The 14780-nt window shown below is 37.1% G+C and overlaps 1 protein-coding gene across 1 annotated transcript in view; it reads left to right on the forward strand.

The window, feature by feature from the left end:
• LOC137988067 (uncharacterized) overlaps positions 1 to 14780 on the forward strand; it is a 15479-nt gene continuing 699 nt past the window's right edge. The window contains exons 1-3 of the mRNA XM_068834127.1: positions 1 to 1001; positions 10622 to 10745; positions 13614 to 14780. The exon at positions 13614 to 14780 is cut by the window's right edge and continues 699 nt beyond it. Coding sequence (XP_068690228.1) covers positions 651 to 1001; positions 10622 to 10745; positions 13614 to 13750 — 612 coding nt within the window. The 5' untranslated portion in view covers positions 1 to 650 and the 3' untranslated portion in view covers positions 13751 to 14780. The remainder of the gene's footprint in view (positions 1002 to 10621; positions 10746 to 13613) is intronic.

A 14780-nucleotide genomic window follows, 5' to 3' on the forward strand; every position in this document is an offset into this window, starting at 1 on the left:
GAACTTTAATATATTTGAATAGATCAATCTTAGCATTCATGCATTTTTACACATATTCCTTTATATTAACTTGAATAAATTGTTTCCAATTAAAAACAAAGAGAAAAGTCGCACGAAAAATTAAAACCCTCAGTTTTTATATACTTGGTAAACACATATTCATCAGTTAACTGAGTGAAATCTCACAACTTTCAAGTCATTAAGAGGAAAAACCTGAACTGGCCCCGAGCGATATCTACAACGCAATAATAAAAACAGAGCTCTTTTGAACTCTGGCATTTTTAATGCATATAACAATGGATTTATAAGAGAGTTTGCGTAAACTAAGCAAACTAATGAATATCCTAAATGGAGCGATGTTTGATCAGAAATGGTTTCAAACATTTCGCCTGAAGTAACATTAAAAAGACACCGGAAAATTGTAAATGGCAGCACTAGTATTAACAATACAATTGTTACAATGAACAGTGTCTTGGTCAGTTTTCTTTCTCTTCTGATTGCACCATGATGCTGAGGATGCGTTTCACAGTAAACTTTAATAGCGATGGACGAGTAAGAAACAACGACGATAAAAAGGCAACAAAATAGGAACGATTAGTATGATGCTCGCACGTGATAGACAGTAGTGACTTCTGAGCCGCCCAGGAAAAATGGTGAAAAGTGATAGCTGTAGACAGGGCAGCTGTAAACCAAACACCCGCAACAGCTGCTCCAAATATCTTCTTTTTGATGAGGCGATGCTTGAATGGACGAAAAGTTGCGTGCATCCGCTCCAAAGAAATAGCAGCAACGTTTGTTACAGAGGCTGCTGGAAAGAAATGCTCCAAACTAGAAAAACATATGGTGATCTCAAAGCTCCTGAACAAGTTGATCTTCCAAAAGTAACAATCGTTGCCCAATACCAAACTCTGAACGATCAAGTTGTATATTACAAACATGTCTGCAACCGCCAGGCTGATCACCAGGTACATGATACGCTTGTGAAGGATTCGCTCTTTCAGGTAAATAATGTTTGTAGGGCATTCATGGTCACTATAGCAACAGCTTCGATGTTAAGTATTGTCAGCCAGGCAATGCACTCGGATGAAGAAAAGGGCTCGAAATTTGCAGTAACTGTTTTGTTTTGGTGATGAGAATCAATGGCCATCTACGTGAAGAAAGAAAACGACGATTAGAACATTAGGATAGTTTGTGATCGGCTAAGAGAAATGCGGTTGTTAGGTAACGCAATACAAAAAGGAGGAGAGAGGTAATTCGGTAAGAAAATCGAAGGTAACAAACTAAGCATTCTGATTGGCCAATAATCACAGATAACCAATCAAATATGAGTCCCCCGCACAATTATCATAACTTTTCTTTTATTTAATATCAATAAGTAGCCACAATTTTTTTTCATACAATTTGAAAAAAATAAACACTGATAAATCTAAGACCTCTCGGCTCGTGCAGTTTCGTTGGTTTTTAAAAACCTTACAATATTTTTTTGTCCCCATTTGCACGAAAACATCGTGATTATTTATTTACACGCAATCTTGCTTTAAAGTAATGAACTAATGCACTTCGTATTAGTAACATTCCGTGCTAAAATGTATTTTATCATGATCGTTTGATAAAGCAGCTGAAAATGAGGTGACACAGAATAGAACCAATAAAAGCGGCCTCTAAGTGGCGCATTGACATCGAGCACAAAAGCCCGAGTTGATGAGTCTGAATATTGATCCACGAGCGGATGCTATCTTTGAGAAGACAATGTTGGGGAAACAGCCTATGTTTCAACCCCATGCACACATTTCTGGGTTGTTTCCCGAGTTAGTTTGCTAAATGTCTTGTAAAGGCGCACACAAAATCGTTGACTTTTGCTTACCTTTTTCCTTGTAGGTTCTTTATAATCTAACCCAAAATACTTCAATACTTTAATGCTGTTCTACGTTAACTGAAAGACCGAAAATAATCTATACCCGTTACAAGTTTGTTAAATAGCGGAAATTGAAATCTTTTGACTATGTATAGGTTTCCAGAAACTTGGCTCTTTTCTTCAAACGATATGTGCCAATAATTTGATACATATAGACTACATTTTTTATTTGTCGAGTCCTTTAAATGTTCAAGTCCAAGTTCAAGATCATAAAATTCCGCATATATGTTGCCGGTAAAATCCGTTCTCAGGTTGAATCCGTTTTTAACTTAGGTTAAATTGGTGATCCTCATTTTACCTAGGTTGAATACGCACTCAGATAGATTGAAGTAACTTTTTTGAAGCCTAAATTAAGCTTAGAGAAAAATTAGGGTCAGGTTAGAATTAGTGTTGGTTTTTATACATAGATATCAATTGACTTATTATACAAAAGTAATTATGAAAAGAACTGTGTTGGGTTACGCATGTTCGTCGTCGTAGTGTAGTGATGAAGACACAGGACTATAGATCTGGAAGGCCGGAGCTCGATGACCGGTAAGTACACAGTACAGTTCTTTGTTCCCTAACTTTGTTGTAATGTTGACACTAAATCGATCAGTGTATGAATGCAGAAGCCGATAAGATGATATATATGAAACATTAAGAAGATGTGTTGAGATACGTAAGACAGAGCTTGAGAGACGATATTGGTGTTTTCAATCCTATCAAGGTAGAGTGCATATTCAACCTAGGTAAAATGCAGATCACGAAATTAGCCTATAAGGTAAAAACGGATTCAACCTGAGAATGGATTTGACCGACAACATTTTTGAAAGAATAAGAGACTAAAATATTTGCATAAAAATCCGAGCAACGACAATAAGGTTTTAGAATGCAAGAGTAAAGCGCACATTAAGGTATGAAAAACGAATGAGAAAATTTTAACATTTCTTAAAGTTTCAAATTTTGAAATGTCAATTAAAAATGCCTTAGAGTACGAAAATAAAGAACAAAAGGAGATTAAGAGAAGAAAAGCGAAGGAGATGACAACGATTGGGGAAACTGGACAAACTGTTACAGCTTTGCACGAATATCGTCATCCTGTTTTTTTTAGTTTTATTCTCATTTCAAGTTAGTTTAAATTTTATTTCCCGTTAGTTAAAAAACAAGAAGGTAAATGAAGTGATATATCTGGTGTCCGGCAAGGGAGTATATTAGGGCCACTTCTTTTCCTGCTGTATATAAATGACTTCCCCTAAATTTAAGCTGTAGTACAGAGCTTTTTGCTGATGATAGTGTACTTTATCGTAACATCGCATTTGTAGATGATCGTGTTGAGTTTCAGGGTGACCTGTCACGCTGAATCCCGAAAAGTGTAAGGCCCTACATGTTACCAAGTCTAAATGTCCTTTAGTTTATCAGTATGTGATAAATGAGAATAATCTGTCGGCTGTAGATAAACATAGGCATCTGGGTATTTGGATTGAATCTTCTTTAAGGTGGGACGCTCATATCAATGACATTGTTGGTAAGGCAAATCGAGTGTTGGGTCTAATAAGGAGAACATTTGGGCCCAAAGATCTTGTGGCAATTAAAACAGCTTTTAATGCTTTAGTTCGTCCTATTTTGGAATATGCCTGCCCAGTGTGGAACCCTTATTTGGTTAAACACATACACAGTATTGAATCCATCCAGCGTCGTGCTACTCGATTGATATGTGGATCTGATAAACCTTACTCTGAAAGGCTCATTCAACTAAACTGGTCATCATTGGAGCTTAGAAGGAAATACTTCTGCTTGCTTCAGCTTTACAAGATAATTCATGGCTATTCTGATATTGACTATATACCGCATATGTGGATCTGACTGGCCCAACAAGAACTAGAAGTAGCCATGACTTTAAAATTAGGCCTAAAGCAGCAAGGACAAAATATTTTAAATTTTCATTTTTTAACCGTTACGTTAATGACTGGAACTCCTTACCTAACTCAGTTATGTCTCCTTCCAGCTTAAGCTCGTTTAAAACTTTACTACTTAATTATCTTTGTAAATAGATAGGTCTTTTATGTTTCGTACACATTGTGAAATTATATATTTGATATACTATTCTTAATTGTTTTAACTTTTATTTTTGGAGAGCAGTTTTTATATGGGAATTCAGTTTCCCCCTATTGCTTTCTTTTACCTATTGTACTTTTGTATATATATTTTCTTTTGTACATTGGTAAGAAGCTTTTTTAAACTTAAACTTATACCATCATTTTGTTGCCGTTTTTAACAAAAACCAGCTAATAGGGAAACAGGAAACCGGTTGCTGGAAAAACTTAATTTGAACTGGAGAAAAGACTTTCAAAGCAGGGCAAATAAGGTACAATGCGCGAAAGACGCTAAATTACTAACCTTGGACACTCCTCTTTCAGTTTTCGTCTTGGGCAATTTGTCAATACCTTGCTTACCAACTTGTAAAACCAAGACTTAACATTAAATCAAGTTTAGGTTTTCGGTTCAATGCGTAGGCTAACAAACGACTGAATGAGTCTGAAGTGAATTATCAACGCCCAAAAGCAGCCGAAAGCTTCTTATATCTAGTAAGAGCTCTATCAATAGCAAATTAAGTGTACAACACAGGTTATTTGACTTTATGTTATGCTTTCCCGCTCCAATTAATTTCTAATAGAGACAATAAAGATCTTATCAACCTTGTTTTACACTCCAAAGTGCAAGCTACGACATCCTTTTAATTTTTCCAGTAAATTCAGTAACGTCATTGTGCTTCGCCCTCGCGCGAACAATTTAAAGTGCCCATAGCCTAATTTTTCTCACTTAGTTATCTGAATCTACATATATCTCATAGAAGTTTCGCGAAAAAAAATTGCGATTTTCCCATAACGCGATTTGAAAATGAAATTAGAAAACGTTCAAATTTGCCGCCATTTTGGCTCACCATTCGCTTTAGTCTTCTATCGATTCTTCCCGGTCACAATACTGCTGTGACGTAGATTAAGGAACACGTGACTTCAAGTGAAAAAGGAATAGGAATATAATCAGTATAGTAAGGAATAATTCCCTTGAAAATGCCTAAAAGATGCGTAACCACTTGATGGAACAACACAGCTGATCCTAAGAAAAGAATAAGTATACGTAGGAATCCTTCGACTCGCAAAACGCAACACCTCAAAAAAGAAGGAAAAATGGCTGCAGATTTTGTCTTTGTAAAAAGAAGCCCGGTAAAACGTCTTCACTGTGCTAGATTCACTTCAAAGAGTATGACTTTCAGTATTGTATGGACAGCAAAACGAAAAGATCGTTGAAGGCGGATGAGATTCGCTTACAACGTGTTCCAAAATAAAATGCGTTTTTCCAAAATTGAATTTTTTGTGGTCAAACACCTTCGTAACACCAAGGAAAGTTCAAATTCAGACAAGCAATACAAGTATCCTACTGCAAACATACGTTTATTCGAGTAATATAATGCTAGTAGGTCTAAAATTCATTTCCAAACGTGTTTCACACTATCAAGAATTTCCAACGAGTACTATTTTTCACAGAAAACTCTTGGCCAAAAACTGTACATACTTCACAGAACCCAATCAAACCCTTCAAATTTGCAGTGTAAAAGAGAAAACAAGCACTAAGTGGCATTTTAGATGAAAAAAATGTATTGGTCTAACAACATGATTGCTCTAATAATGAGTCATGTACATGGATGCAGAAATTCTGCATCATTTCTGTGTCTTGCCAACTGAAATCACACTCTTGCTGAAAAAGTTAAGAGACGCAGAAATTTTGCGTCTCTATGAGTTCAGAGGTACACTCACATTCAATTTACAAATAGAACGGATGCAGAAATTCTGCATGCATGCCTTATTTTTTTGGCTAATGTTCAATCAAACCAAAATTCTATTCACCAACGCAAACCTGGGGGCATGCAAAAATTCTGCATTATTATGTGTAGCAATAATCTGCATGGCATACCTATTAAAAAAGAGGATGCAGAAATTCTGCGTCTCTATGAGTTCAGAGGTACATTCACATTCAATTTACAAAAAGAACGGATGCAGAAATTCTGCATGCCTTAATTTTGGTTAATATTCAGTAAAAACCAAGAATAAATTCACCAACGCAAACCTGGGAATATGCAAAAATTCTGCATCATTATGTATAGCAATCGACATGGGTTACCTATTTTTAAAAAGATGCAGAAATTCTGCGTCTGTATGAGTTCAGAGGTACACTCACACTCCATTTACAAATGGATAATGGTACACACTCCATTTACAAATGGATAAGGGTGCAGAAATTCTGCACGTCTAATTTTAATATTGATGTACAGTTCAAACCATGGCACGTTCACTTGCACGAACCCGTGCGCATGCAAAAATTCTGCATTCACATCATATCATTAAAAAAAAAAAAAAAATAATAATAATAATAATAATAATAATAATAATAATAATAATAATAATAATAATAAGGAATTCTGTATCTCTTACATGCATGCTCTTTCGTAATAGATTTAGTTTTGGAGGTATTTATTTAGAAAACGGGTGCCGAAATTCTGTCCCTTCAACATGCAGAACAATCAAGAAAATAAAGAATTAATAAAGGTTATACAGAGAAAAATACGCAAGAATTCTACATCTCTTTTAGAAAAGTCGAAGGGAAACTGACAATGTTCTAAGATACTAATTCATTCTTATGACATGCCGAAGCCGGAGTGAGGCGTATGTGGCACAGGCCAGATCGGAGAGGAGATCCAGATGTACCACTGTTAATTTCAAAAAACAACGAAAAATAATAATAACTGTGCGACCGAATATTACTGATTTATTGGGAAAAAACAGGAATAAAAAGTTCAACGTCACTCATCAATTTCAACGGTTCATTGCGGAAGAAGTTTTGTTTAATAGAATGCGTCGGTTGTCCACTGATGTGCTTAAAGGCAGATTAAGCTCTTCTTCCGTTGCTCAAAGCAGCCAATAATGCATTCCCTGCAAAGAACCCCAAGAGAGAGAACGACCATGAGTTTTATTTAAATAACATCTCAAAGGGGATGTGGTTAATTTGACAGTTTTATAAAACTGTTGGCTGCCAAACACTCATCGAAAGGATTAATGCAGTTTCTAATGCCCAACAGTGTAGTGAATGGAATTGTTGTGGAAATATTGAATATTTTCGCCAAGTAATCCTTCCTTCAGTCCACTTTCTCTTTTGGCCCGAGGTGCAGCCGTTTCGTTAAATACGGGGCTGAATGTTCTTATTTTTCAGCCGAGTTTAGGTTGAAAATATCCTTGAGAGTATTCTTAGATTGCAGCCTATGACATTTCACAATCTTGTACTGGACTGAGTCACAGAAAATTTCATCTCCAAACAATGGGCGAAAGTATTTTGACTTCATCATACATGACTGAGTTTTGCCATCCAAATCAAAGTCCAGCTGCACGTGAGATGTGAAAAGTTCAACCATACGTTAACTGACTTCAAAGTTTTCTAAGATAAAGGAATACAGACCGTCGAATTGGGATCAGAACAGCTACAATGAAACGTTAAAGACACAGTTACTGGAATAATACATTGAAATACTTGTAGAATACTGATCCTTTTGGGAAATGCGTCACTGGAAATAGTGCTTTCACGTTCAAACGAAAACTAAAAAAAACTGACACAAATAAATATAAAATCTTGACTTTTTTAAATCCCTTTCAAAATTCCTGCAGGTCTACACTGTATGTACAAATTCGGGAGTGGAAACGGAATAATTAAATCTCAGTTATTCATTATTTCTTCAATTTGTTTTCCGAGTTATTCGTTATTCACTATTGAAACTTTGTTTCATATTCATTTTTCCGTATTCATTATTCTTTAACGGAAACCGTAAAATTCTTTATTCCGAAGTTTCGAAGGCTAAATATTCCTTATTCCTTTTCTGCTATAGGCCCTTATTCACTATTCCGCTTCCAACCCCCATATAAATGTTCCTACGGTAAAGACAAACTTTTGCACCAAAAGTCTCTTTGAGTTGTTACACAAATCAAACTCAGCGCTGAATCCCGAATTATCACTAATTAAAAAAAAATTGGAGAAAAGATACTTTAGGGAAATAATCACCAATCACGCCTCGACACTGGAGTACGAGAGACACTTATTTTTATTACTTTTTTATCATCTTTGAGAAAGCGTGACAGTGAAGGAACTGAGAGTGATGCGTTCACAAGTTTGTATTTGATAATCTCTTTCTCCCACTCACGCGAGGCACAATTTGGACGAACTGGTCGATAACGTCTTAAAACAATTTGCTCTGATCACGAAAAAAAACCAAAAGATCACTGTGAAAACACTTGTTATTTGTCTTAATTACGACTGCATGTTGTCAGGAGATAATCACATTATATGTCACTTTGTCGATTTCATTCACGTCCTGTTGAATCACGCGCTTCTTAAATATTTTCGATAGCATAAACAACTAAACGTGCACTACAGATGAAAGATCAAACAAATACCCCCTTCAGTAAATGGATAATTGGTTAAAAAATAAACAACTAAACAAATAAATGAACAACTGAAGATTGAAACGAACTGTTATATTCTCCAATCCATATAGCAATTTCCCCCAAAATGATCGCGTGGCCAAATAGATGCAAATTACGAAAAGAGGCCAAAACGCTTAATCCAGGGTGCGGAGGCTCTCGCTTACTGCGACGCCAGAATAATCTCGAATTTCAGCCCTATCGCATTTTTTTTTTTTTTTTTGGTGATTGCTGTTACCCGAATCGTTGTTAAATGAAAAAGTAAAATAATACAATTATGATTATCGTTTGAGACGATTGCATGTGTTCTATCTCTAATGTCTACTTTAATTTGTTCCCGTAATGTCTACCCAAAGGCTTGCACTTCAATACATCGTTACCTTGCCTACAAAGCTAGCATTTGATGCACAGAGTTTATTTATTTCATCTTGATCAAGTGATAGGCGAGGACTGGATAAAGAGGATTATAACGATCTCGAGCCTAATCTATTCTCGGTTCAGCGCAATATTTTGGAGAACGATTACGATTCCCATCTTGTAGTGAATTGCAGTGTGATTAGATAAGTGGTGGTGTGTGAGAGGTTCCGTGAGATCACTGCAAAGTTGTGAGCCAGGATCAAAAACAACGGCGTAATTATAGTTACAGTCGGTATATAGTTAGTTATACCGACCATAGTTAGTCGCTTAAAATGTTACAGTATTTATCCTGTGTTATTAACATAATATGTTAATATGATATGTAGTGCCAGGATCAGGCTTTTAGAAATCAACTCAGTCTGTTTTCAGGAGTGATATAGCGATTATTTTGATTATTTTGGAAAATGCTCTAGTTAATAAAATATGGCATATTCCGCTTTCTAATTTTTTCAACCAATTTTATTCTTTCGGACTGCAAGTCCCGTGCCAGCCAATTTCATTCAAATTAAACATAAATTACGTTGCTTGGTAGATCTTAAATTCTGAATTTATTTAATTCTTGACGAGACTATTCGTAAGGGTGCGCCCCTGATGCCGTGGCATAACCTCTATCTATCAAGGGCTATACTGGCACTCGAGGAAATAGAAAAAAACAAAATGTAACTTCTTACCTTTATAACTTGATGGAGCCATAAATACAATGTTGATACCTCTACAAGTCGTCCCTGTTCTTCGCCGTTTGATTTGGCAAGTAGTTGATTGTTTCTGTACACATAAACCACATCTCCGGATACTTTGATGAACCAAGAACTCGTCATAATGGGAAGAACAGTGGACGAAAAGAGACTTTTTTTGAGAAGAACTTGCTTGTACAATTTCCCAAGTACGCTGCGACCCACTTCTAAGATCTACAAATTTGAACTACCTTGGCTAATGCATGTGTCATTCAATTTAGTTCTGTCCCGCTTACGACAAAGGGCCATTTCAGCTTGCGGTTCCCAACTTCCATTGGTCTCTTATCTTAATGAACAGACCGGAAAACAAAACTGACATCGCATAATGTCAAAAAAGCCGAATCTCACGAACGTTAACAGTCGTGTGCAGAAGTATTTCGATGAAAGGTGTGACCTTCACAGACAGTCTGGCAATTGCGTGAATGACAAGAATTGGTCCTAACTTTTCTCCCCATATAAAAGGACGAAGTCGTTTTTTTTAGGGTAGGTGTACCAACATGGAAGATGGTAATATTGACAAGAAACCTTTTGGCGCGTTTAAAAGATCGTAGAGGAGGCGAATCTCAAAGTACACTAATCAGACCGCGACGTCGAGCCCCGGGGGGGGGGGGGGGGGACTCCCATATGGAACAGACGGGGATGCTCGTCGGAAATTTTGAATTTAAGCCCTAAAGGAGACCATCTGGGCGTGGCTCAAGCTTTTTGTGACCCCTAAAGGAGACTAATCTGGGCGTGGCTTAAGGAAACTTTGACCCCTAAAAACAAGATAAAAACAAAATTTGGCTTGCATCACGTTTTTGAATAACTTTAGATTTAATTGAAACCTGCTTCGAGTTAATGCCCCCACTTTGTTGAAATTAATCGTATTTAGTCTTAGAAGAGTTCAAGCTAACGAGTGGAGAAAGTTCGATAATTTTGTTACGTGGCCCTGTTGTTCCTTGTTAATGACAACTGACTGGATTGCCCTGATAATTCATTTAACTATAGAGTGATGTTTTCTTCATGTTCATGCGTCCATCTAAGTAAGTACATACCCGTTTGCTTTTCAGAAAAATCTAGGAGCAGCATGGACGAATAATACCGAAGAAGATACTGAAATGTGTGACCCTTCCACTGAGAGCACAGTCATTGTTGAAAAGGGGCTACAATTGCATGAGGAGCCGGAGGATGGTGGTAAGGAGATTTATAGTCGACATTATTATTGGCGGTATTCCAGTGCCTTGAAATAGCTTTCGTCCAGTGAGGCCTTTTTTCAGACGTTGAGGTTGTTGAGTGAGTTGGGAAGGAACGAACTCTGAAGCAGTTTGTAATTAAGTACCAACGTTTGTAATTAAGTCTCAACGGTTTTTCCCGCGTGCTCATAGATTCTATCAAACGCAAGCCCCATGATATGGGCATAATTAACAATTAGCCTGTCACTGTACAGCCGCTCACTCTCCTGTCCCGTGACAGGCTATTTTAACCCTGTATGTGAGATAATTTGCTTTATCATTGTCGGGTAGGCATACTCTGCATATATTATAACTAAAATTTCGTTTCGTTATTTATTTATTTTTTATTATTATTTTTTAACTATGCGTGGGAAAATATGAAATCCAGGTGTTTGATTTGACTGTCAAAAGCCTTGCATCTGACGCCGTGGAAGTCAAAGAAAAGTAGATACAAGTAACCATTTTGTGCTTCCTTTATTTACGAAAACATGTCTGAGCATACGAGTAACCTTGTCCCAGATTGTTGTTTTTTATTTTGTATTTTTTTTTTGCATCCGTCCTCCCCCCGGCCCTCTCACCTCAATCGGACGTGTTCGGCTTTTCCCCAATTTCGTGAAGCATTATAAGCGGGCGTGGATGTGATAGATACAGAGAAAATATCCGACGGATATAATAGAATTAACCTCTGTTTCCATTACATCGATCTGTAATCCTGATCTGTAACGTTGATAGTTGACTTTGCAGCTCAGGACTATCGTACACTCCGACACCATGGCTATATCTCTCTTCATTTCTTTTCCCAAAATCTAATTAACACCAAGGAGCTCGACGGTGCTTATTTAATAGCGCTTACATAAGGTTAACTTTTAGAATTGTTTAACGCCAATCATAAAACGTTTAGCAGACATTCATTTGATCGGTCATTCACACGGGTTGACAGGAGTTGCCGCATGTTTGATCACGCGAGGACTGAATTGCGTGCAGAAAACAAAATCATTACAGAACGCACCCACGAAACTTGTCGTGAGGAAGCATGTCTTCCTAGAAATTATCGCTGCCAGACTTTCAACGTGTCGCTTTGATTCTCTTACTGTGTATCAACTCATTATCGAGAGTGATGGGCACAATGTCGACAGGCGAGAGTAACAGTATGTCAAAATTATAAAATGAAAATTAGAATTTTGGCTGATCTCAGGTTATTACAAACCAGACTTTTTTTTTTGCTCGCGTGTGCACAAAATTAATTTACACCAAGGAGTTCTTCCTTATATTTTATTCTGCAATCAGTCAGGTTTTGAATTTTCGACGTTAAACTCCGAGTCCGTCTTTCACCAGTTATGGATATCATCTTCGCCATTCGCCGTTTGATTTGTTACATAAAAGAGCCCTTTCTCTACCATTAATAATATTATTCTGTAGTGACCAGTTTGCATATATATTAAAAATCACTGCGCGAAAAAATTAATATTTACCTTCACGCACTCCGAGTCTCAGTGACAATTAAACAAAAATACAGTTAACAGCGAAGATTTTCCCTCCAAATTAACCTTTTTCCGATAATGGCTGAGAGGACATTAAAGGAAGAACACAAACATTTTAGCCATGTAGAGTTCTTTTCAGTCCGTCATTGCATCAAACTCGACTGCTTGACTCGTGCTTGCCAGCTAGCTGACATCGCATTCGTTGGATTTTTAGAGTGGACTAAATGTAACCTGCTGTAACTAAGTAGTCTATGTAAGTAGATGCTAGTTTTGCAAGGACCTAGAACAAGTTGAACTGATTTTCAGCTCTTAAAAGCCTGATACAGTGACACCTCTATTAAGCGAACACCTTCGGGTCCTTCTCAAGTGTCCGCTTAATAGAGGGTGTCCGCTAAATAGAGGTTTGTAAAAGTTGGGCATTGTTTGTTAGCAAAAACATTCAACGGCTGTTTTGTATTGTGATAAAGTTCCATTTTGTTAGGGAAGCTATCCAGAGTTCAAGTTCAATACCTTTCATTATCCTTCATTACCAATTTTAATTTGGTTTTCAAATGCATTGATTTGTCTTTATTCAGTAATCGACTACATTATTTTAAGGACGTAATCCAATACCACTAAATTGTCAATTCAGTCCGGTGTCCGCTTAATAGAGGTTTTTAACAATAGAAATTAGCCAAATACAATTTATTTTAGTGTCCTCGTCCGCTTAATAGAGGAGTCCGCTGAATTGGGGTTCGTTATAAAGGGAAATATTGACCGAATGCATAAATGGCGGGCAAAAAAAAAAATTCTTTTGTTTATGTGCTAATTAGCCTCACTAGTCTCGTTTGAGTGGCCAAAATATAAAAGAAATGTTGCTTGAGAGCGATGCTAGTCAGTCTCATTAGCACATAAAACAAAAGAATGCATTTTTGGCCGCCATTTATGCATTCGGTCTATAAGACGTAAATTTCGGGACCGAGCTTTAGAGGGTGCCCTCTTAATTGGGGGTCCTTTTAATAGAGGTTTCACTGTATTTGATTGTTGTTTCCGGCCATCAGATGTTCGAGTTTCGCGACATTCCTAAATACCAACTGATCCAGGCAATGAGGGCATAGCAAATGGGAAAATATATATATAAGGAAACAACTTTTAAAGTTAAACATTCCCTTCCTAATATGTCTTTTCCTGCTCGGTTACAAGTCGTCGTTATGTCTATGTCTATGGCCACCTTGTGTAACAACACAGAAACAACATAACTCTTTTTTCCCACGTCGATTAAGCAGAATTTAATTATTTGATTAGCATGTACTCTGTAATCGGATTTTAGTTTTTACAATGGGTTTCATAACATGGTGTTCTTTTCTCAGTCCACAGTCTGTATCTTATACGTCTTATACCCAGTCCGCAGTCCGGGTCCACGGTTCGCAGTCCGCGATCCAGTTTTTTTATAATTACTAACCGTTTGGCGAGCGAAATCTGGGAAACTGCTGGAAACTGCGATTGAATTTTATCGTGGAACCTCTTTTTATTTTGCTGTTGCTTCCTTGTTGCTCGAAGAGAAAGAGAAAATCCTTTCGATCATGTTGAAAGTTTCTTGGAAGGGCTTTGCGTGAATAAGTTTGGGGCGGTGTATTTGTCGAACTGGGACAACGTCATTGGGCATTATCGGACTTATCGAGGAAGGTATGGAGAAGGACTTCAAGATCCATTACAGGAAAGGAAATTACCGAGGAAAATGGGGTCCTCTTAACCTTCCAAGATCTCAGGAGCCGTGGACGGAGATAGAAGGAGAGTATCATCCTCCATGCATTTGAACTGTCCGGAAGCCATGAAATTGCAACCCACAACAAGAAGACACCTAGTTGATAAGTATGCGTCTTTAAAAGTCAAGAAGAAGATGGAGTCTAAAAATTGTGAATATTTTTTCGTATGTTTTTCTTTAAGTACTCAGATTTTCCCATCTCATTCCTAGTGTTCTTGTTTAGCATTAAATCGTATAGTATTCATTTCTGGCATCGTTTTTGTTTTTATTTAAGACGTCACAGAATGTAACACCAGCAATGAAGAGAACATTACCTTAGCATGTTAACAAATTATCTTTGGACGAGACAAAAAAAAAATAATGTTAGTCACCAAACATTTTGAACCCCTGGGGTAACCCTAATAAAACTAAGGTAGTTCTCTTATATTGCCATCACTATGGTATGTATTGGTAAATATTATTTTTGGTTGCCAGATCTCTAAAGCATTGTGAAAAATTATTGCATCTATCAGTAGTTTCAGAAATGAAAGGAGGTCAGTTACACTAAATTAAATTTAGTCTTGAGGCAAGTCACAGAAGTTTTGTGTCTGTCATTCGTTTCAGAACCAGAGGAGGTCAATAGCACCAAATTCATTCTTGAATCGAGGTGCAGAAATTTTGCATGTGTCATTTGTTGCAGAACTAAAGGAGGTCAATAGCACCAAATTAATTCTTAAGGCAAAGTGCAGAATTTTTTCGCCCATGATAAGTTTTTCGGAACCAAAGGAGGTCA

The sequence above is a fragment of the Montipora foliosa genome, unplaced genomic scaffold, assembly GCF_036669935.1.
Source record: "Montipora foliosa isolate CH-2021 unplaced genomic scaffold, ASM3666993v2 scaffold_405, whole genome shotgun sequence".
NCBI classification, from domain to species: domain Eukaryota; kingdom Metazoa; phylum Cnidaria; class Anthozoa; order Scleractinia; family Acroporidae; genus Montipora; species Montipora foliosa.